Source organism: Charadrius vociferus, unplaced genomic scaffold, assembly GCF_000708025.1.
Source record: "Charadrius vociferus isolate BGI_N301 unplaced genomic scaffold, ASM70802v2 scaffold549, whole genome shotgun sequence".
In the NCBI taxonomy this organism is placed as follows: Eukaryota; Metazoa; Chordata; class Aves; order Charadriiformes; family Charadriidae; genus Charadrius; species Charadrius vociferus.
This window is the reverse complement of record NW_009650103.1, coordinates 4,088,059-4,111,429: the sequence shown is the minus strand read 5'-3', so window position 1 is coordinate 4,111,429 and position 23,371 is coordinate 4,088,059. Positions and strand designations below refer to the sequence as shown.

At 36.9% G+C, this 23,371-nt stretch overlaps 1 protein-coding gene across 1 annotated transcript in view; it reads left to right on the top strand.

Moving 5' to 3' along the window:
- DENND1A (DENN/MADD domain containing 1A) overlaps positions 1-23,371 on the top strand; it is a gene marked incomplete at its 5' end in the record, with an annotated part of 202,056 nt that overhangs the window by 128,033 nt on the left and 50,652 nt on the right. Inside the window, 2 exons of the mRNA XM_009892358.1 lie at positions 1,596-1,765; positions 15,206-15,281. Of these exons, the coding sequence (XP_009890660.1) occupies positions 1,596-1,765; positions 15,206-15,281 (246 nt within the window). The remainder of the gene's footprint in view (positions 1-1,595; positions 1,766-15,205; positions 15,282-23,371) is intronic.

Sequence of the window (23,371 nt, the reverse complement as noted above, 5' to 3'; positions counted from 1 at the left end):
GATTTATTAACAAGGTATCGTAACTGGCAATTAGTAAGGCATCCTGCAATTTAAAGCCCTGTGTTTTTCTGTTGTGGTGTACTTCGAACGCTGCGCTTGAAATAGTTTTCTCTGCTCTCACATAATTCCATCAATTCCACAGCAATTATGTTCATTGTTATTTCCTGTCAGCTGATTAGCTCAGTTTGCCGAGTTTGTGGATTATACACTAGCAGGTGTTCAAAGTGGTCGTGATACGCATCTTCTCATATAAATACGGAGTGACAGGAGTTTCTTGTTGAATAGTGGAAGAATATTAAAGTGTACACAGCAACTCTTTGATTCCTCTCTATTGATGTATTAGAATCCACAAAGGCCACAGTGGATATCATAATTTCCTTTAAAATTTTAATGTCTGTTTGTAAAAAAATTTATTTTGAAACTGTTACTGTTGTAACAGTTACAAATAAAATCATTTTGGTACATCTGAGACAAATAGAAAAGCAAATGGAAGAAATAGCTTCTAGGAAAATAACATATTTTCAAATACTTCCATTGTAGGTTTTTTTTTCCTCTTATCACCTTCACATGTTGTAAATATGGGGCATAAGCCATACTGAACATGATGTAATGCTTTGCATCTTACATCCCGTAACTCAAGAAATGTGACTGTTCATTTGAAATTATTGATAATTAGGAAATAAATTCCAAGAAGCTGTAGCTTTGCCTCCTTTCGTAGCTTTTGTCTCATAGGACAATTTAATTTCATAGACCATCTCATCTGGTATGAGTTGACTTTTTGGGATAAATGGTGTGAAGCCATTTTTCATTATTCTCTGTAGACCCAGAATGTATCACAGAACAGACTTTAAATTCACATTTTACTTAAGCATAGTAGGAGCTCTTATTCTGTTCAGAAGCATTTACTCTAAAGATACAAGGTTATGTGGTGTATGTACAAACCAGTACACCAACAATGAAAAAGTCTCTGTTGCCATAAACTTTCTAAGGACTTCAGTAACTAGAATTTTTGCATGAAAAAGCATATCCAGATAATACAGTCTGCAAGTCTAATCGTAAGATTTACATAACAAAATAACTGATTCGTTTCTGTTTCCTACTGTATATATGTTTTCTGTAGCTGCAATAAGCCAGACTTTAAATGTGGAAATTTGTTACATGTGGAGACTTAGAGTCTCCGCAAACCTCTGTTGCTATTAAGTACAGTAAAACACATTAGAAGCAGTGTGTTTACTTGGCTGTATTGAGGCAGATTATTATCTTTATGAATCTTACTGAAATTTTTAACAATGACACCGATGTGAGCATTTTGTTCACTTGAATGACTTTTTTCTAAATTCCTGATTTTTTGCTGTTTGCAGAGGGAATGTTTTTATCATCTTCTAAATATTTAATTCACAAAATTAGGTCACCTTCGACAGAAGTAGCTGTATAATTACTACATGTGTGCAAAGAAGGTTTGTAGTACTTAATAGTTGTGTATATTGGTAACGGAGGGAAATGAGACATTTTCTGCATCAAAGCTGTTGCCCGTGCACTTTCTTCTGCTGACACCTAGTGGTCAGAGACAGCATTTAATTGGTTTTCTTTCCCAGACAATCTTTGTTAAGGAACAAACATCCTCCCACCTGTGCATAACGGTAAGCTCACGGTGCGGGGCGAGGAGAGCAGTGGCGTGCGGGGATGAGCCCCCAGGACGTACTGGGTTGCGGGTGGGCTGCCGGGACCGCCAGCCTGGGCGTCTGCTGCTCTCGCCCTGCCTGGGGTAGGGGGTTTAGCAGCAGGCTCCAAGTTGGACGTACGGTGTTCTCAAAGGACAAGCTTTCTGTCTGCTCGCTGGTCACCCCACTGAGCTTTGCAAAGGGAACTGTGTATGTTAAATGCAACATTTTCTAGCTTGACAGATTTGAAAAGCTTCTTTACTCGCACTTTGCTTTAAAATCTGTATGTTCTGATCACATATTTCTATTGCCACGTCTTGGTTCCTTTTGTCTCTATTTCATTGCTATAAATACACTGTAAGGTGAAAATTTCTCTGCTTACTTTTCTTTTGCAGTGCTGCAACATTTTGTATGGATAATTAAGGTGGGCTAGTTTTAACATTCATAACCTGAATAGATATCAGTATCTAAGTGCTCCTGCGGGTAGTTTTCTCTCTAACTTTGCTGTTTTGCATTGATAACTTCTTATATGCAGACACTGTAAAATCTGGTGTCTCTTTCACAGTACAGCATACGCGGTATGCTGAGGTGAGAGGTGCATGTGATGCAGCGTGAGCTAAAGTAGCCTGTTTTATTTCTGATATTCCACGGCGGAGATGTGTCTGTGCACAAGATTCTGGTGTTTGTTTGGATTTGCATCAGGATCTCCTGGTTTGTTTTTAAAAGGCTGATTCAGTTATTATGGACTTATTAATCTAGTTATTAGGGTAATGATCACCATGTTCTTTGTAAAATGTTTTTGTGTGTGTGTATTGTCACATTACCTAAATCTAGTCCTTCCTCTCATTTATAAAATCCATGTAAACCTGATTATGGTGGATTGTGACTATGCTAGATATTTGTAATTTCCGTATTTTGTGCTGGTTTTATACAGTTGCAACACCTGTGGGTATTTCCAGTACGTGCCAGTCTGTGGCGATGTCTCTGAGGAGGTGAAACAATTGATACAGTTGCATTACTTGTGGCAAAAACTGTATTCCTTATTATTTGGCTCATCCCATCTTCCTGAGGCCTGCCCAGCAAAATCGTCCATTGCTTTGCTCTCCTTGAGAGGCCCTTCTTTCCTCTGGGAATGAGTTGGAGTGAAGCAGTAACAGTGCTGTGATCTTTGTCCAGGGCTTAGGGGTGTCACTGGTTCCCTGTTAAGTGCCAAAGTTTACGCTGTTTCTAAACAAAGTAAGCCCGAAACTATTGGGGGGGAAGAGGATGAATGGAGCTGTGATGGCATTAAAAGTGTAATTAAATTGTTTGTGAAGACATGAGGAAATCAATGTCAAAATGAAAAAAATACAGGAAAATATGACTTTATTTTTTAGTGTTTTATTATTGATTAATACTTTTATTAAGGGATTTTTTAAATTTATTTTTTAAATTTAAAACTTCGGCCCTGGAAGGGAATGGCCAGTAATTTTCACTATTTGCAGATGCCTTGAAAATAGTGTTGCTTTGTTTCGTGATGTTTCTCACGAGAATGAAACTGTCTGCCTCCATCTCAAACTGAAGAAGTACATTGTTGTAGTTGAAAACATCCCCTGTTTTTCAATTACATAAAACATATGGAATAGTAGTTGGGAGCTTACTGAAGCTTTAAGATGCTACTAATGAAATGTAACCTTTTTAAGTAACTACTGGTACCGCAGTGGTTCTAATAGTGGATGGTACTTTAAGTGGACTATTGTATTATGTACTAATACGATACTGTAAAAATTTCTACATAACCTACATCTTTCAGGTGGAACTAGGATCATAAATAGCTATTGGTACTAACTTGAATGTGTTGGGAGTTACTGATAATAAATGAATCTCTTCAATGGAGCATCAGTTAATTTCTTTTACGTCTTCATGGTTATTCAATCTTATTCAGGTTTACTAGCCTGAGCGGCCATTAGTTGTATAACTGGATAATTTCTGATTAACTTTAATTGTTCTGAATTGATTTGGTTTAAATTTAACCTAAATATTCTTTAGAGGCATCAATTTAAAAGTAAACAGAAAATCTCGGAGGAGTCAATGTACTTTTCTACTTCCACACTTTTTATGTGTTTTCATTGGTGAAGGTACTGCCTAACAACAAGTTAGTGGACAACAATGTGTTTAAGACATTACAAAACGTTTTCTAATCTTAATATGAAACTACTATTGAAACTCGTATATGTATTATATATTCCAGTTTTCAAACTGCTTTAGCTGAACTACACCAGATGTATGTATATATGCTTTTATGTACACGTTGCTGCCTTAGTTCTGTTGTCCTGTCAAAGTCTGCTGATTTATATTTGGATTCTAAATAAAGAAGACAACATACTACTGTTTTTCATAATTGTAACTTTGATACAGGTTTTCTCTTAATATGATGCAATTTGAGCTACAGCAGGGGAAAAAGCCATTATGAATAGGAGGAAATAAAAAGTTAACTTTTCAACATAACATTCAATTCAACTTAAGGAAGTAACGTAATAAGCCTTTTCGGTTTGTGGTTTTATCATAGTTCCAGAACTGTATAGGGACATCGGGGGGAAGTGTAGGACATCATTCATAAGGGTTGTATAATTAAAAAAAAGTGTTGCCCTTATATTTTCAAGTTCTTTTTTTTTTTCCTGAAAAAAGTGAAAAACTTTACTGCCTTTGTGAAGTAGTGTAGACATTTCTGGAGAATCCTTTTATCCCCTTGTTCTCTTTTGACAGTATCTATTATCCATGCTAATAATGATAGCACTTATTTGATTGTCCATGCTGCAGCTGTATCCATACCTCTGGAGATGCTGGTGCTGACCACTGCTCTCTCCTTTGGGATGAGCTGGCCACCGTGTCCTTCAGCATCTGCAGGGACGCAGCCCACCTGATCGCGCTTACATCAAGTACCAACTGCAGCACTCGGTCTGTAAGTCATTTTTAAAGGGCATGCACCTGCATTCTGAACAAGACACAGCTTGTCAAGCATCCATTAAAAATTAATGTTGTAATTTCCTGCATTTTGTTGTAACCTCTTACTAGAGAATCTGCCTTAATAGCTGTTACTATTCTTGGTATCGATACGCTGGTGTAGCCACTGAATTGCTATCTTACTTGTACAAAAGTAAATATTTTTCACAAATCCACTTGCACAGTGGCAATTTCCTCCTATCCCAGGATATTATGTTTAACATCTCATCAGTCTTGGTGGAGTTGTTCCTCCTATGAGCTCTAAACGGGTTCTTACTATCCAGGGTACTGTAGCTAACTAATGAACTAAAGTATTCATGTTGCTCTGGCATTGTCTGTTTGCTGGCCAAGTACTGTGTGCACTTGATAAGAAAGCTGTTGCTCTTTACCTTTGTTTAATTCATGGCCAAGGAAGGTAAAGGTAAGATTAGTCCCACAGATATTTAGGTCTCCTACAGCAGTGGGAGTTTCAAAATGTTTTAAGAGAACAGTTTCCTTATCCATTTTAGGTTTTTACACCACTAAGGATTTTTGCTTTACGGATTCATAAGTAATACCATGATACCGGTAACACAAATTGATATGTTTCTCTTGAAGACATTAAGGTGGTGGTGTGATGGCATGACGTGAGGCCACTGTATTAATTATTTTATATCAATCCCTTGCCCAGACTAACACTATGAATTCCTTTAACAATTCCAGATCCATGAGATCTGAGTGGGACAGAAGTTAGAAAAGAAAAGTAGCTGATGTGTGGTGCAGAGTAAAAAAGCAAATGCCAGATGAGTCCAAAAGGAAATTTTGTTGGGGTATGCGTGCAGTAACATAAAGAAAGTGCACGTTACATACTGGTGCATAATTCATTTTGAAGAGGCTTTGTAGCATTCAGTGCTTTATCTACTATGAAGTATGATTGTTGCCATGGTGAATTATTTTTTTAAGTTATTCAGTGGAAGAGTAAATGGTTGTTTCGAACTCACAGTAATTGCCTCATCCCAGTTACATCCTCTCCATAGCCATCTTTTGCATAGTTTTTTTTTTCCGCAGATGTATTTTAAAGTTATGCATTGTATACAGAGTAGATCCTTCCCTTTCACCAGAGTTGTCTTGACAGGTCAAAGTTTTAGGAGTATTTGTCCATGTATAGAAAAAACAAAGGAAGATCACTAATGCTTATATTACATGTGTACAACTTGTTAAAAAAAGCCCAAAATTGTAGGTAAAATAGTGAGCAGAAGCACATAAGAAGTGTTTTACTTGCAGGTTTGTTGTGCTCCTTTTGCAGTTAGTGCTGATGTAGATTTAATACGAATTTTCTCCCACCGAGTTTTACTTTTTTCCTGTTCAATTGCTGTTAGCTCTCAAGTATAAGCCTGTATAGACAGTCTAGTAGTGCCTAAATGATAGTAATTTCTGAATCTCATCCTGATGATTTTACTAACAGATGGGAGTAGACAATGACAGTGGCATTGACAGTGGCAGTGTGCAAAACCTGATGTTTGTACGATAAAAATGGAGATAAATTGAATTTCTGTATATTCTGGAACTGAAAATTAAGGCTGTTTCGTAGTATGAAGACTCTGCGTTTTGTGGCATTTTGAAGACCCTAGTTTTCAACAGTCTCACTTAGAAGCTACCTGTAACTATTGTTATGCTTTACTATTTACAGAAAGTGTTCTAGAAGACCAGAATTCAAAATGACTGACTGAAAAAGATCTGCTGGGGAAAGACAGTTTTGTTTGTTTGTTTTCTGCGTGGTTTTTGTTTTCATTTCAATCCTGTTGGCTGTGTTTTGTCTCTGAGCATTACTGTTGCTATAGACAAGTTTCAGCTTTTGCTTTTGCTGGTTTAAACCTTAAAAATGGTTCTTTTTCTAACAAGCATTTACTGTTCTTCAAAATGCATTTAATATTCTACTTCTAAGTCTGTTGAGATACACATATGTTAATGAAACTGAAAAGACATTCTCTTTAATCTCTTATAGCAGTCTGTTATGTAGTAAATAGAATTGTTTTGTAATTTCCAAACTGTTATAAGACACTGTGTTGTATAATTCTGTATGCCAAGCTAGGGGGAGAAAACTAAGATTCTGAAGGAAAGGTAATAAAAAATAGTAATTGAGAAAGTTAGCATGACCCTCTGCTGAATACGGCGTTTCTGCTGTAAAAGATGCAGTTAAACTTTCCATCATATGTGTTAAAGTAAAAAAAAGCAAAACCAAAAGAAAACACAAAACCAACAACAACAACAACCACAAAAAAAACACCCCAAACAAAACAAAACCCGACCAAACAAAACCCAGCATGGGAATGGTTTTGTACTTCAGTCTAGAAACATTGCCAAAGTTAAGGGGTGGTGTGCGCTGCATCTTGTAGGGCACTAACAGCAGTAAGAGATGAAACATTAAGTTCCTCTGAATGTGTTTTTCAGAATGCTGTTGTTCACAGGACTGCTCTTGAGATTATTAACATTTACCTGTTTCATGCTGACATTTAAGGTTTTGTGGTACCTTAGTTTGTTGGAAGCTGTGAGCGAGCTGAAGAGAAGTATCTTGCATTTTGTTGTGTAAGTAACTTTGCAGCCTCCGTAGAAACTCTGTGCTCAGCCGCCAGACTGGATAGGGTCACTCCGTGCCCGCTGCATTGGTGCGGTAGAAATAAAAGTAGCTTTGTTCAAAAGCCTCCAAATCTTCCTATTACCAGGGAAGGTTGTACAGTGAGGAGCAGCTCCGTGATACTTCCACTTTACTGTGGAAGGATTTGTACATTCAACTGATAAATAATTCGTCTGTGCCTTTCGCACCTGATTCTCTGGTTTTTGTGCTATTTTATACACTTGTTTTTGTTTCTTCTCAATTTGTTTCAAGCCTTTGTTTGTGTGTTTTAAACCGACTTTTGCCTGTGTTTTTATTGTGTTTTCTCCTGATACTTCACTTATAATTGAGAGTGCACAGCCTCAGCAAGCAATGAAGCAGTGTGCAAATGCCTCCATGCAGGAAAAGTTGAAGATATTTCCTGAACTAATAAAGCGCAGGGGACTTAGAGTAGAACAATGAAGCAAGTAAACAAACACCAAGCATAAAATAACATGAGCGTTAAATTCAGCTTCTGTGTAAGACACTCAGTGACTGTGTGTTTTTTAAATGAGCTGTGAATGAATTGCATTTGGTAGTAGGAAAAAAACCCAAACACCACACACAGCCCAAAAAAACCCCACTGCGAACTCCCACCCCAAAAGACCCTTCAGGCGGGTAGGGAGAGAATGCCATTTGTGCTCTCACTGGTATGAGCAGCTGTACAGTTGAACACAAAGTATTACTTCTCTGGAAAGAAGATGGTAGAAGAGATTTGGGTATTTGGATTTGTAAGGTAGACTTCAGTAGCTGGCAAACTTGGTGAAATAATGATAAAAATTAGAATATTTAATCATGGTAGGAACAAACTAATAGAGCGTCATGATAGAAAAGTCATGCCGCTCTGGTCGTTCGCCGTGCACATTATAGATTGTGTACGAGTTGGAGCATACAATTGGTACTCTTACAGTACACAGAGTGAAGTGAAAGGCAGTAAATCAAAATTACTTGTAATGTTTTGCAGAGATAGGTGATAGAGCTCATACAATGAAAGCCTAAAATGCTGTCGGGTTAAAGAGAGAGTGAGACATTTGTATGCATGACATAATTGACAGTTCAGTTTGATTGCTTTCCATGGCAGCATAGGAGACCTGCTAACATTCGGAGTTGTGCTTTTCTTCAGAATCACGTTGAGATATTCTGATACTGCCCTGGGGCTTAGCAAAATCACATGGGAATGTCGCTTCAGTAGCGTGCTTGCTGTCACCTTGATTCTTCAGTCCTGGGGAGGGTTGTGGTACCGCTTGCCTGGGCATTCATCTTGTACTTGTGACTTGCTTAAGGTTTTTGGAAAGGGGAAAATATGGAAGGGGATTAAGCTCCTCTTCTGGTTTGGCTCTTGCATATCATCAGAGACTTGGGCAACTTTTTTTCACAAATATGTTGATTTTGGTATGGGCAGAGTGTTAGTGAAAGATAAATTCTGGCTCGTGACCGAAGTGCTAGATAGGCAAAAATTAATTTAGCATTGAGGAACATCTTTTTCTTTTTTCTTCTGTTTTGGGGGGCACAAAAATGTGAATACTGCAGAGGGCTTTGTTCTTTAAAATACACATTACTTCAGTCTAGGAAAACATCAAATGAAAAGATTCTGTCTTTTCATATCTTTTTCTAATCTAATTCATTGTTTTGTGTTCCTTTCACTCAATGAGTAGCAGCTTTTGGCAATGACAGATACTCTATTGTGACTGAAATATGCATTTTGTAAGTCATAACTTTACTTGGTATTTAAATAAACTGTGTATGTACAACGTACAAGATTTATGCAGAACACAGCTGGAGGTATTCTGCTTAGAATTCCTATGGTTTAAAATGTCTCTTTCAAGTTTGAAAATGTGTTGTGAAGTAGATACCATTATGATAATTGGAAGTTCAGCTTCTCTGTCTTGCTCTATTATTTTTTTTGAATACAATTAACACATCACACACACTTCACCTGGTCTCTCCTCATTTACCTCTGACACTTCCTTGATATTTATTTAGACACATGTGGTGTCTTTGCTTTGAACTCAATAGTTGGTATATTCACTAGATTTTTTTTTAATAAACATTTTTCTCATTTAAAGATATACAATTAGTTTGCATTGTTAGAGCAAAGTATACATATTGATGTCAATTTAAGTCTTTTACTTATTTGTTAGATGATCAGGACATAAATTGTATAAAGATTGTAGAGAAAACTGTGATTACTCTCAAATCAAAATACCTGCTGAGAAGTTGCAGAAGCAGCTCATTTTATTATGGTTCTCACAAGTGAACAGTACAGAGAAGATATGCAGAAAGCTATCTAGAGAAAAATTTTAAAAAATATGAGTAACATTTAATTTGAAATTGTTAATTTTTTTTTAAGGTGGCGTAAACATGAAGCACAAAACTCAAATGTTTTCTTTGAATTAAGCTTTATTCTTTCAGATTCAGCAGCAATGCTTTTATTTCTGAAAACAAAAGAAAGACATGACTGTTTGTTTTAAAAATAAAACCAAATTATTAAACTGAACTTAATAAAATACTATTGGCATAGTTTTTATATCTTAAATAAGGTACGTAGTGTGTTGTGTTATATAACATGTATAAAACTATTAGCAACATAATGCCAGTATCCTCCAGAAGGCAACTAGAAATTGATAAGAAATAGGTTTTATAATTTTGGAAAAAAAGAAAGTATCTGACAGTTCAGATTTTAGTGGTACCACAGGAAAAAAGAATATGAAAATATCATAATACTGTGCTTCATTTGTGGAAATTAGGTTTGATGTTTTCCTTTTTTTTTTTTTTTTTTTTTTTCATTTTTATTTTAGTTTTAGGAACACTTGTAAGGCTTGGAGGTTTAATAAGGGATAAGTCCAAAATTCAGTCTAAGCTTGATCCTGATGATAAAGCAGGAAATAATTCTGGATTATTTCATTAATTTTAGCTGCAGTTTGGAATGAACTGGGGCTATGGTTTTGTCGAGTTCCTGTTCACTGTCCATTCCTGTGATAGCTGTTTTCTGTAATATTTTCAGTAACTGTATTACTGAAGATGTCTCATATTTGTAAATTAGTTTATTACAGGAGAAAGGTATCATCTACTGAATAAGAATTAATTTTCTTTCTTTTAAAATTGAATTGATCAACTCCAAGCTTTTCAGGTCGAAGACTCCATATAAAAGTTAAAAGCTGTTTAGAAAAAAATGGGAAGTAAGCTGTGACCTTGAATGTGTTTTATAGAAAGTGTGATTTTTTTCCTTACGAAAGGTTTGTCTCTGAGTTCTCACGCATTGCAGAGAGTCTTCCTTGTTCCTGCAGCACCAGTTAGTTGTGAAATGGAAATCCCCACAGTGTGAAGGGTTCTAAAACGTTGTCCACAACAAAGGAAGTGTGGTTGTGACGAAATACAAAAATGAGGTGTGTTGGGTTGCTTCTCCGTATCCATCACCATGGAGAGACCCATTGTTCTACAGTTGCATCTTTGCTGGGTTGCTTAGGGAAGGGCGTGAGGCAGAAACCATTGGAACGGGGCACTTGTAAAGGAGACCTATATCACAATAATGCGAAAGGAAATCAGTGTTTTCTGTTGAGATACTTTAGACGTGGACTTCCAGTTTTCAAAATGCATGTTTCAAAATTACCTCTGTGCAAAACTACTTGGAAGACTGTATTTTTTTTATTTTTTTTTTTTTTTAATGAAATCATTCTGTAATAAAATATTTCAAGTACTGGCTAAGCTGTAAAGCTTAGGGCTGATAAACAAAGCATCTGAAGCCAAATGGCCCCTCAGCTAACCCCAATTAAAATAAAGATTTCATTGCGCTCTGTCCTGACAGAGAGGGAACATATTGTTGCCTTTAAGGGAGTTTGGTTTAGTTAATGAAAGAATTTATTTCATTTTTTCAAATACAGAACCTAATTAAATAAGTTTCAACTTGACTTGTAGTTGAGGACATTTTAACTCCTTAAAGGTTACTTTTGTGTCCAAGCATAGCTCTCTTTTGAATAATTTCTGATGTACTATTTCGTTTTGTGATGAATAAATTTTATAGCAGATCTCACGCGAGTAACTGTATGCCTGTTTTATATACACACATACATACATGTTGTTGATTCTAAAAGTGTAAAACTTGTTATTGATGTTACTCTCTTCAAGCATCCTTTTTGGCATGAAGTATTACTCAGTAACAAACACTAGATTCTTAAAAGTAATATGGAAATAAAGGTGGCATGGTTTTGCTCTGAATGCACTTTAAAAGCTGTAAAATGATATATGTACATTGCTTACTCTTGCTGTTCAATGAAAAGAAAGATATATCAAGGAATTAGTTTTGGTGAAGCTCTCCAAGCAGTAGTTAAAATCTGTATCTCTAGAATGCTTTTTCTTAGAGAGTATTCATGGTGAAAATGAAAGCAGTTTGTAAGGATTATGAATGTGATTAGTTTGTCTTTCTTCAGTATTTTCTGTACTTGTATAGATAAAGTTCATCCCCCATTTGTCAACTACTAATTTATTACATATTCTTCACTAAGAATATATGAAAAATAAAGAACACCTTTATCTACAGCTGTTTTCTTCTTACATACGAGAACATTTTATACTTGATGCTTGAAGGCAATCAAAGAATGGGAAAGCTGTTGCTTAGCTTAATTTATTGCCTAAACTTTAAAAAAATGTTAAATGGCTTCTGTGTCTCTGATAGTAAAATCATGTGAGAAGAGTTACAGTCTCTGTTGAATGATAGTGAATAATGCTGTTCGGCTGCGTTGCTCGTACTTTGTCAATGTAGTAACCGTAATTAAAGGCACCTAACCAGCATTAGTTAGAAAGTGATGGGTTCTTTTAAGTCACTTGTTACAGAAGCTGAATCTAATCAAGGAAGTTGATGCTTAAGGTAAATAATTTTTAGTTGTAACAGGTATGTAAATATTTCCCCGAACGTATCTATGAAACTATAAATACACATTGTTTTGGAGCAGTGGCTTTCCAATTGATAGGGAGGACTTCTTGATCAAAATTTTAAAAACATACTTATGTTGTGTCCCCTTATTTGGGGATTTTAAGCTAACGTTTGGAGTATGTGTTCTCTTCCAAGTGTCACTTGGTTATATGTTCTCCTTTACATGTTGAATAAATTGCATTCCAGCTCTCTTAAAATGAGTGAGAAGCTTAAAATGAGTGAGAAGCTGTCTCTGGTAGAGGGCTATTGATTTCCGTAAGTCAAAGTCATTCCCAAGGCTTTTGACTACTTTTGCTTCAGGTCTGTGTGACTCCAGATTTGATTGTTACCTTCAGCTATGGAGGTAAGGGATAGTAAAATAATTTCCACCTGTGCGAGGAAATAAATTGATTTTATTTACAGATAAGTCACAAAATACTTAATAGATTGGGACAGGCTCATGGGTGCTTTTTAGTTGAAAAAGTGTGGGTGTGAACATTAATGAAATGAAAGACTAGATGGTACTGTGTCCTAAAAATCTCTTACTTATTTGGCATATGTTACAAATCTTGAGATAACTGAAACGCAGTGCTGTTCTTTTCTCTTCTGTGAATTTCTGTATATCATTATAATTAAGATGTTTCAGAAGTCTCAAGAATAGTTGCCAAACATAACCAAAAATAAAGCATCGCATCTAGCCAGAGTTCTAGATATGCTCGCTCTGCCCTAAAGCTATGTTTCCCATCCATTATCTTGTCATAGTTTATTGTGCTCAATTTTAATTAAATTTTAATAGCAATTTTGCAGTCATAACTGACATGAAAGTTTTCCAAAGACTATTATACCCACAGGATATTTCCCTTATGTGATTTTCTTGTTTCTTGTTTTTCATCTTGTCCAAATTATGTTCTTTGCAAAAGTCTTTGGTGATGGAGAGCACGAAACAGAAAATGGAGAAAATGGTATAGGGACTTCACTGTATCGGTTTACAACCAGAAGTAATCAATTGCATTTTGTATTCTTTGGGAACGTTGATTCTAATAGTCATATAAGTCTTAAAACTGATATATTTGATAAAGATCTTGGGTTTTATTTAATTTTACTTCTGTTCAGCGTAGTGTATACACTGAGTGTTTTGCATTTAAGTTTCAACATACAGATGCTGAATCTTTAAATATGAAAACTACTTTAGCAATGCTGAAACCTGCGGTTCTTGCTTTTCTGCCTTTAGGGGTATTATATTCACAAATGTTATGCACAGGTTTTACTTTGATAGTCCAGAATCTGAAGAGCCACTTTTTATGCTTAAAGAAACCCAATACAACCATCATTGGCTCATCAATCCTTATTGCTGCGTAGGAAGCCCTGTAATATTAATTGGTTGTCAAATCCCTAAGAAGTAATGGATTAATGCACTTGATCATAATGCCCTGTTCAGAAGCTGAAGTTCGCGGATGTCCCCGGCCTCTCTATTTAACGCAATTACAGATATGCATTCAGGACATTTGAGTGGATTGCATTTCATTAATACGATTTGAGCAGACAATACTAAGTTGCTGTTGGGGCCGCTCTGACAGCTAATTACTGAAATGAAGTGTGTACGTGGCTAAGAAACAATGGAGCACTTGTCAGGAACATTAAAACAGTGCAGAAATAGTGCCAAATCTTGGAATCACTCCTCTGAACAGTTTTTCTTGCCTCTGCAGACCAACCTTGGGACCTATATGATTCTAGTGGTGCATTAGACTGTAGTGAAACAAAGTTTGTTACCGTTGACTAAAATGCAATATAGTTCTGTTTTGCCCTTTTCTCTGTGTAATTCAGATGCTTGTATGCGCTTACCCTGATTGCTAAACACGCTTACCTCCTGCTTATAGACATCATTGCACATTTTCCCCCGTAAAATGTCTCATCTGGTTTTTTTCTTTATCTTATATTTGGGTATCAACCACTGGGAATGAGATGTTGCTAGAGAATTGCGTAACTTGTCATAAAGCAAAGTAAAAAAGAAAAAGCAAGAACTTGTTTCAGATGCTGGGTGGACAAGGCTCTCCCATCCCATCTCCATTTCAGGCATTCTGAGGTATTTTTGGTAAGTTGACTTTTGGAACAGACGATGTTTCTATTCAAGAATCTATGCCACACCTTCAGCATTGAGCACATTTTATACCCATCTGAAACCTTCTTGCGCACGTGTCATTCTAGAGTAAAAGCAGCAAAAGCTGTGGTGTGTTCAATACTGGGGAAGGGAGCTCATCTTGAGGCTTTTGTAAAAACCTGTATTACCCAATGTGGTTTTGTCTTTGCGATGTATCTGCAGAATTATTAAGAATAATATGACGCTGGCTACAAAGCATTTTTATCATCCAATTCGACTGACGTCTATATTGTAAGAGAAGGTGCTAGTTATTGGAGGGTTTTTTCTATTGATGTTAAGAGGAGTCTTGGATTACCAGTGCAGTTTATCTTGATATATCCCTGATTAAAACGAGAGCCAGTGCCACCTCGGAGCAGCTCGTGTTATTTAATCTGCGCGTCTCCAAGTCCACAGGTAACATGGAGACAAGAGAGTTCGTGTTAAATACTCTTGAGCCTTTATTACCTCAGTGGTACTTGCTCATCTTTCTGGTTTTGCAAGGCATTTTTCTTTTTAATCCTTAAACATTTCAGTTAGGAAACAGAAACAGAGGAAACTGAGATGTTTTTTATTCTATTGACAATAAGGATCAGCTAAATATGCTGATTTAATCATATTTGCAATCTAGTGACCTATACAAAATTGCAGCTTGGTTTCTTGGTCAGGATGAGAACGCACCTTTTAAAATGTGCCACTTTTAATAACTCAGGAGTTACAACTAAAGTGCTTAAGAGATCTTGCTTTAGTCTTCATTCACAAATAATTCAAGGACCACAAACCATATAATCAGGCAGTAAAATAATTGCAGTATAAAAATATTCTATTTCTTGTTGAATTTGAATTGAATCTAAAATTTTTTTTATTCAAATACGCTGCTTCAATAGGAGAAAAAAAAAGGACAGTAGCATGTTGCCAGTAGAGGGTCTGTTCTGCCTGATCAACTCAAAAATTCATGTTGAAGTGCTGGAATAGTTTGCCATTCTTGCAATTCATTTTGCAAAACAAGTTCCAGACTGAGCTCTGCTTTCATGTATTCTCTCTCCGTGGAAATTATGTCCTTTTTCTCATTTCAAATTAGATGAGTACAATGAAATCCTTATTTTACATATTTATTAACACGGCTTTCATCCCTGTGGTATTGTAACTATCCTCACTATTTTATGCAAAGAAGTTACAAGGAGAACTCACAAACCTGTAGGAGGTATATGTGATCACTCTTTTTCAAACATTATTGCTCATATCTGTATTCTTCTTGCATGTTGCTCTAGCAACCGTTATTTACTGACCTTCCTTTCCATACACTGTTGATGGCATTGATTTTTTTTATTATTTTTTTTTTTAATTCTGAAAAAAATCCCATAGACCTCATGCCAAGGTCAAATCTCTGTGGCTATCCATTGTTACAATCCTGAAGAGTGAAGAAATGATGTTGACTCCACTGTCTGGCATGTGGAGGGTTAAGGGAATTTTTAGCCTCACCAAAAAGTATTTGGTCAGGTACTCAGGTGCTGGAAATTTTCTTAGCAACATCAGTCACCTAGGAACATGATCAGCTGCTGTTCTGGGGTAGAGATTACAGAGCTTAATGATTAGCTACTATAAGCTGCAGCTGATGCCAGACTCTACCCCCTTTACACCTAATTAGCCTCATTAATGAGCTCTTCTGCTCTCCACAGAGAGGGCTTCCTCCTTGGAATAGGAGGCAAAAATACTTCACCCAGGTAGATGTGCTGAAACCTTTAATTATTGCCCACACCTGCAAAGCCTTGTGTCTCTGACAGCAATATTGCTTAGCTGAAATTGTGCTTATTTACAGTGACCACAGTACAAAGTATTAACTCTTTAGCACCTTAGGAATAGTTTTTAAGCTTTGGAAGTATTTATGTAGGGTATAAAGCTAAGCACTCAAAAATTTTATGCTTAATAAAGTTGGGCATGTTGGGGGGGGAAGGGTGGGTGTTGTATGTGACAAAAATGGTTTTAAAAGTTCCTGAGTATTTTGTTTAACCCTGACATGAGTGTCAATGGCTGTTTGAATGTCAAATATTGCATTACCAGAACTAAGAATGCTGTTAGTGAAGTTTCATCCTTTATATGAGCAACTTTTGCATTTGGAGCAATGTTATTTTTTTACTGCTAAAATTAAGGTATGGAAAAATACACATGCAGTAATCAATGCAGCAGACAACAACTGAGCCAATGAAGCGTTCTGGTGTGATTCTTAGTTACAGCAATTACTGGTAAACATCTAGTACTTTCTAGTGTTTAAATTTCTTGAAATTTGGTAACATTGTGTTTGTTTTGTTGTTTATCTGTTTTAATGCTAAAATAGCTATGTAACATTTTTGTTACATAGACACGTAGAGCAAACGTGTATGTACATTTATTAGATTAGCTCAAAAGGCAGCTCAAGTCTGTGCTTATTCTAGTTTTTAATGGGGAAAGTTCAAAATGCTAATTTCTCAGTGCACATACTTTGTTGCTTATTTACTAACTTTTTCCACAGTAGCCAACTTTCTTGACTTTTCAGTGGGAAATGCCTACTGTGAAAATACCTAGCATCCAAGACGTAGTACTCCGTGGCCCTGGAGAGAGTGTGATACAGCCCTGCGGAGTGGTCGGCTTCCTTGAAGAGGCAGCGAGCAGGTGGCGAGTGTTTTCTTTTAGTGTTGTTCCATGGTTATTCACCTGGCTTTCTCGGCTTCTGGCCCCCCATTGCAGCGGGTGAATCAATCACAGAGAAAATCTTGGGCTTTAGGATGCTCAGAGTCTGCAGGCAGCTGTAGGCACAAGTACTGGTTCTTTCTGAGGGCGTTTGAGCCAAGGAATTTTTTTTTCTTGTAAATGCATCTTCTAAGATGAATAGAAGATCGCGTGCCTCCTGCCAGGCATGTTCAATGCCTGTGGAGAGTGATGGGGCTTTCCAACCAAAGTTGTGAGGTTGTCACATTTTAGTCGACTTTGTTTCCCTTGAAGATGTTCTCAGCAGAACGCTGAGCTGATTTGAACTACGGCTTTAAAGTTAAAAAGGAATTTGGAACGGAAAACATGTATTCATACTGTTGAAAGAATATTAAGAAACTGAAAATAGAGTCTCAAAGCAATAAAAGACATCATTTTTAGCAATTCTTATCAGTAGGTAGAGCAAAGTTTGTTTTACTTTGTTAATAATTGAAACAGCATCAAGCCTCACCAGCCAAGATGTAATAATGCAATGTGTGAATCACAGAAATTCATACGCATTTTTCCATGAATGCAATTTGAATTGAATGCCAAAATAAAGCATCAAAACGAAGTTTTTTTGGAGAGATTTGGGTAATGTTTTGTCAATTGTTAGTGCTCCTTTTAACTATTACATAAATGGGATTGAAGTTTGCAGACTCTTCTGATGGAAATCTTGGCAGGTTTCATTCTGTTTCCTAGGTGAGAAAGCCTGAGCTTCCAGGGCAGATGAGAAGGACTTTTACAAGATAAAAATTATCATTGAGGGCATGTGGGTCTGGAGGGGAGCAGAGCTGGCATTTTTGGCCCAGCGGATATCTGCCCATCTGCTCTCTGTCAGAACATGTTAGAAGTGCATCTGGATCTGTGCCCCAGCGTTTCGGCTCGGAGCGGCTCGTGCGCTTGTCTCCACGACAACTCGAGGAACTGAGTAAACTGCTGCGCTCCCAGCCAGATGCTTCTCTGCACATGTGGTCTAATTAGATGGCATTTTCCCCCCTCACAATAGAGTTCAGAAATTTTGCATGGTTTCCATGTCAGAAATGTGTAGCTGATATAATGGGAGTTGGGAGGAGTCATGTGGCCAAACACAAAATAATTACACTTGCTGCAAAGCTGGGCTTCAGTGTGTGAGAGCTGTGGGTCTGCAGGAATTCAGAACAAATCCCTTCGGTTGCTTCACCGTGGATTGAGCAAAACCTGCGGGGGAAGTGGTGAAAGGAAAAACCTGCTTTTTTTTCATCCACACACTGGATGCAACTTTCTCTTTATGAATATATTGGGAAGGAATTAGGGGACTGAGATTACAAATCTTGCAATAAATGGTTGCAAGACAGCATTCTCAGTCTCTCAGAGGCGGGATTTCTTTTTACTACTTTTTTTTTTTAAAGGGTTTGAATAAAAACTGCAAGAAGTGAGATGTGCTCGCTTCCACTTGCCTGTGGAAGTAAAATGAGATGTAACTTATAAAAAATGATAGTTTCTAATATGGCAGGATCCTCAACCTATTGTGAGACAGGAAAAGGGCTTCATTTAGTCCCAGTGATCGAGGAGCTCGGTTAAAAGTAATTGATAAGTAACACAGTTTTTGTGGTTATACTAATGTGGCTTTTTCTGTCTTGCCTTCTCACACGGTAAAATCTGAGCCTCTTTCTGACAACAAAGAATTAATAAATGGTGAGGAGAGAATGAAGAGTTCTCATTTATTTAAAAACGGAAATGCTTTGCTTTGCTTTTTTGCACCTGTGAGGAGAAACATCTTGAGCGGTTGTGGACTTGATTTCTTAGTTCTTGCCCAAAAGTTGTGGGGGCAGACGTAGTATACTCATGCTCCGTAATCAGCAGTATAGAGGCAGTTGTCTTTGGTGGGGCAAGTTCCAGTTGTTCACAGGAACGGATGGTGTTGCGTCTTTATAAGTCTAGTGACTCTAGTTACTTTACTGATTTATAATCCCACTTATATAGTAAATAACCATAGCAAGCGTATGTGTGTATGCATTTATATATTAGTCATTGACCGCTTAGGTTTCCCCAGAGGCAGTTACCTGAGTTGAACAGAAAGGAATGAAACCTTTTTCCAGTGTTCCTAATCCGGTGCCTTTGATTATCTTTCCTGGAGGATGTGATAAATTCCTCCTCTAAAGTGACTTCTTTTCTCGCTGTGTTTTTTCATCACAATAGTTGAGGTTTCCACACCAAATTATCAAGTGGCATTACGTGACAACAAAGCAAACCTCAGTGTGTTCTGCTGTGGTAACAGCGTTTACTTTGCCAGGTATTATATGAAGGAGGTGGCGTTGCATATCATATCCAGTGCGTTGGTGTATCTACCAGAGACTACATGTCTCCAAGCTAGTGAAAATTTACAGTTCAATTCCATTATATCCATTTAATTTATAGAGATGGGGGTTTTGTTACTTAGCTAAGAGAGTGGGATTTTATGACCTGCCTTTATGATGGAAGCTTCTCTCGCATTGCTTTAGTGACGTTAAAAACAGCTTATTATCCTTCTGCATCTATATTAGCATCTAAGTATGATATTAAAATATTTCCATCTTGAAAATAGCTGTTTTATTCAGTGTGGTTTTGGAGATCATGATACAAAGGAGTCGTACACATCTTGCACAAATATGTATTTTAAACATATTTACTTGGGTGAATCCTGAAAGCTTCGTTGATGTGGATGAGTTTTGGCTTTTCACATGTATCTTAAGAAATCAAAAGAAAGCAAAATATTAACACTTGTGACCTCTAGGGTTATTGGTAATTTCTAAATCTTCGTCAATCATTTCTTGGTTTTGCAGAGATTTTTTTTGCCTATTTTAACAAAATATTATGTATTCTATTGCGTTTTAATAAATGAAACAATAACAGGGAAAAAAAGCTTGTCATTTATCTCATAGGAAATACTTTGTGTAGAATGTGTTTCGGAGCACACTTTTACATTTTGTCGTAGTATAAAATGACTCATATAAAGAACTGCACTGTAATTTTTCTCCTTTTTTGTATTGTCACTAATGTTCCACAATAGTTAAAATAGAAAAAGGCCTTATTATTATAGGGAACCTGAATTGGTAGCTGCTTTGCATGCCGAACATACCAGCTTCAATGGGAGTATTGCTCATGGAATGATTGCAGAACTAGGCCCTGAAATTACCTTGCCAGCTAATGATAAAATCGCATGCAGGCCACAGGGGTTTTTGTGGAATAAATATAAGAGTGGAACAATATACAGTACACATTATACCAGTAATTTAAAGCATATTCAGGACAAAGAGAGAGTTCCTGGTGCAGGCAGCATCATAGAGATTTGCTGTATCTGATAAAGATTAGGTTTCTCAGCTCATAATACCATACTATTACTTTTCTTTTGTTAGTCTTTCAACACCTACACTCACGCATTGACACAATATCAAGTAGGAAGAGGAAGAATAGCCTTGTATTTAAGGTACTGAACAGGGATTAAAGAAATTTTAGTTCTTTTCCCTGGCTCTGCCAGGGACTTTTGTGACCGTGTACAAGTTACTTATTATTTTCATGCCTCTATTCTTGATCTGTGAAATGGTGATTTATTTTTTTTTCTTCTTCCCCCCAGCCCTAAATGCTTTCTTGCTGGCTTCTTTGCACTTTATCTTCCAGGTTTGTTGCTTGAGTCCCGGACACATGAGGCTGTATCAGTTGCTTAGGGCCAGTTGATGGAGGTGATTCAGAAATGGGGGCAGGCAATGGCTTGAATTAGCCGTATAAACACTTTGAGAGATGGCTTGCTCTATTACAGTAAAGGGCTTTTGTTATTTGTGAATATGAGTATGTGTCATTTTACTGGGAGGACCATGAAAATGCCAGGTATCCTAATAAACTGAAAGGGTTAGAAAGCAGAAGCAAAAAGATTGCCATGTGACATATTTTTTTTTTCCAGTTACTCATTTTTCATTAGTTTCTTCTTTTATCTGAAGTTATTTTTATGCAAAGTTTGTCAGATTCTGTAATGGTGTTGGATATTGCCATCTGAAATTATGTGTAAAGGAGGGTTTTTTAACTTTCGCCAGATCTATCAGTATCTGAGCTTCAATGTTTTAATGGAAATAAATCTTATTCTTTATTTTTTCTACACAATTTTCATAGTAATTTTAATACACCTAAGATTTTTTGATCTGAAGGCATTTTGGACATTGAAGAATTGACTGCAGCTTAATAATGCATTGCATTAGAATAATACATGTGTTACCGGAGTTCTAAAAGAAGCACAGGCCACAGAGTTCTAATTACAGTGTTAAAATAGATTTTGATGAAGTCTGAATATCTGCATGTTATGATTTCTCATTTAAGGTTGAGTTGTGTGTTTAAATTGCTTCCTCCTAGTTCACAGCCTGCTGGTAAATATTGATAATATCTTCAGTGGTTGTAGGAAAAAGATAAGTGTCCTTTTTGAGGATGCTTTACTTTAACTTAGGTTTTGATCAAGAATGTGTTTGTTGATATGAGTCTGCTTTCTTTGCCGCAGTCTAACTCAGAGCTCTGGTTGGGAATAAAGGGAATTATGTGACAATTTTAAAAATGCTTACAAGGTAAAATTTTGAGATCTATTAAGTTCCAATATCTACATGAGAAAACCGGGTTACAGCCAGTAACCTCAAACAATTCCACATTTTTGCGAGCTTTCTCTGTTTTTGCTTGTTAGTGCAAGGTGCATTCTACTTCTTTGCCGTACAATCAGAAAAAATACTTCTGTGACCATTGCATCCAAGTTAGGAGTTTGGGGAAGCATGTTGTTTAAGTTGTTTCATGCACTGCAGAACATGTCTGTCTCACCTCACGGGATCTGCCAGTCGCGGAATGTTTTGTAAGAGAAAGCCCCCCCAAGCCGTGTAAGGGTAATGCTGTGTAGCGGAACGCAGCCTGCTGTGTCTGCCTCTGCCCAGCAGCCACAGCACAGGTATAAGCTAAGTTTTGGCACATGACATTTTGAAGGGGGTGTTGATGGGATTAAGTGTTACGATCGGTGTCAGTGATTCGACTGGCTTGCAATCACCTTTCTCCCTTTTATTTCTTGTTCAGTGATGTTATTACAACTTATTACATGAGTTCTCACATGCAGAAGAATGACAGCTGTCAGAAATTCCCATTCACCAGCAATTGCAAGGGTTGAGAATTTAGAGAAATGGCCCATTTTGTTTGATACTGTAAATCTTATAAAAAGTATCTATGAAAAGTATTGATACTGTAAATCTATTAAAAAAAAAAAAAAAAAAGTGGTAGAGATATTCACTTTTGATGTTTCTCTACCAGAGGTTATATACCCTAGTCCGGAACATGAAAAACAGTCTGCAATCGGAAAGATAATGGAAATGGGCATTTACGAGAGACAGTAAGTGTTTGGATGGTAGAGTCTTTGTTGGTAAATACATATTTTTTAAATGCTTTTCAAGATTACACTTAGCAATACTAATTTATCGGAACTGGTAGTCTCTTTTTGAACAGTCTTAATTTAGTTTTCTTTAGAAGTGTGGTCAAATCTCTGAGCACGTGATTTCTTTGTTCCTGAGCAGCATCTTGAAATGCTAATAAAGCTGTGGTATCATTTGCTTAATGCAGAGTATTTGATCTATGCTTTCTTGATTCCATTATGACTGAAGCAGATGCAAAGAGCTTTCTCGTGCTGAACATATATACTAGTTATGGGGAGGTTATTTGTCGTTGCAATTGCAAGCTGAATGAGCCAATGTCCTATCAGGTGTCTGTCACCAATTTCAGATTTTCTTTATGGAATCCTGCTGGCTGACTGATGATCCTTCTTCAGCTGTGATGAGCTAATTTTTCCTTGACATTGTAATCACAGTTCTTGAAAGGTCTGCAAAGCAGTTGCTTGCCTTTGGTTGCTGCTGTATCCGTCACTGACATATATACCCAGATCAGTAAGATCATTCTCCTATCTTAGTTTTGTTATAATTCTGGATGGAATTAAGGATGATGATTCCTACAATATTCCTACAGGCTTTACTTTATCATTTGCGACATAACCAATTTTAGTAAAGGATGTGGTTATTTGCAACACCTAGGTAGTAATAAAACAGTGATATATTAATCTCTTGCATGTCGTTGTTCTTGCTGTATATTTGGGGTTTTGCTGCACAGAATACTGACACTAGACGTACAGCTTGTAGCCTGTCAGATTGTCATCTTGTTCTGCACCTTTAAATTCCACCCACATTTTCTCATTTCGTGGCTGGTTTACAGAGCAGCTCTAATGGCTTGTGTATTTATTAAGAGCACCTACGTGGTTTAAAGGCATGCATACAGCAGCACAAAATTCATTACCCTGCACCACA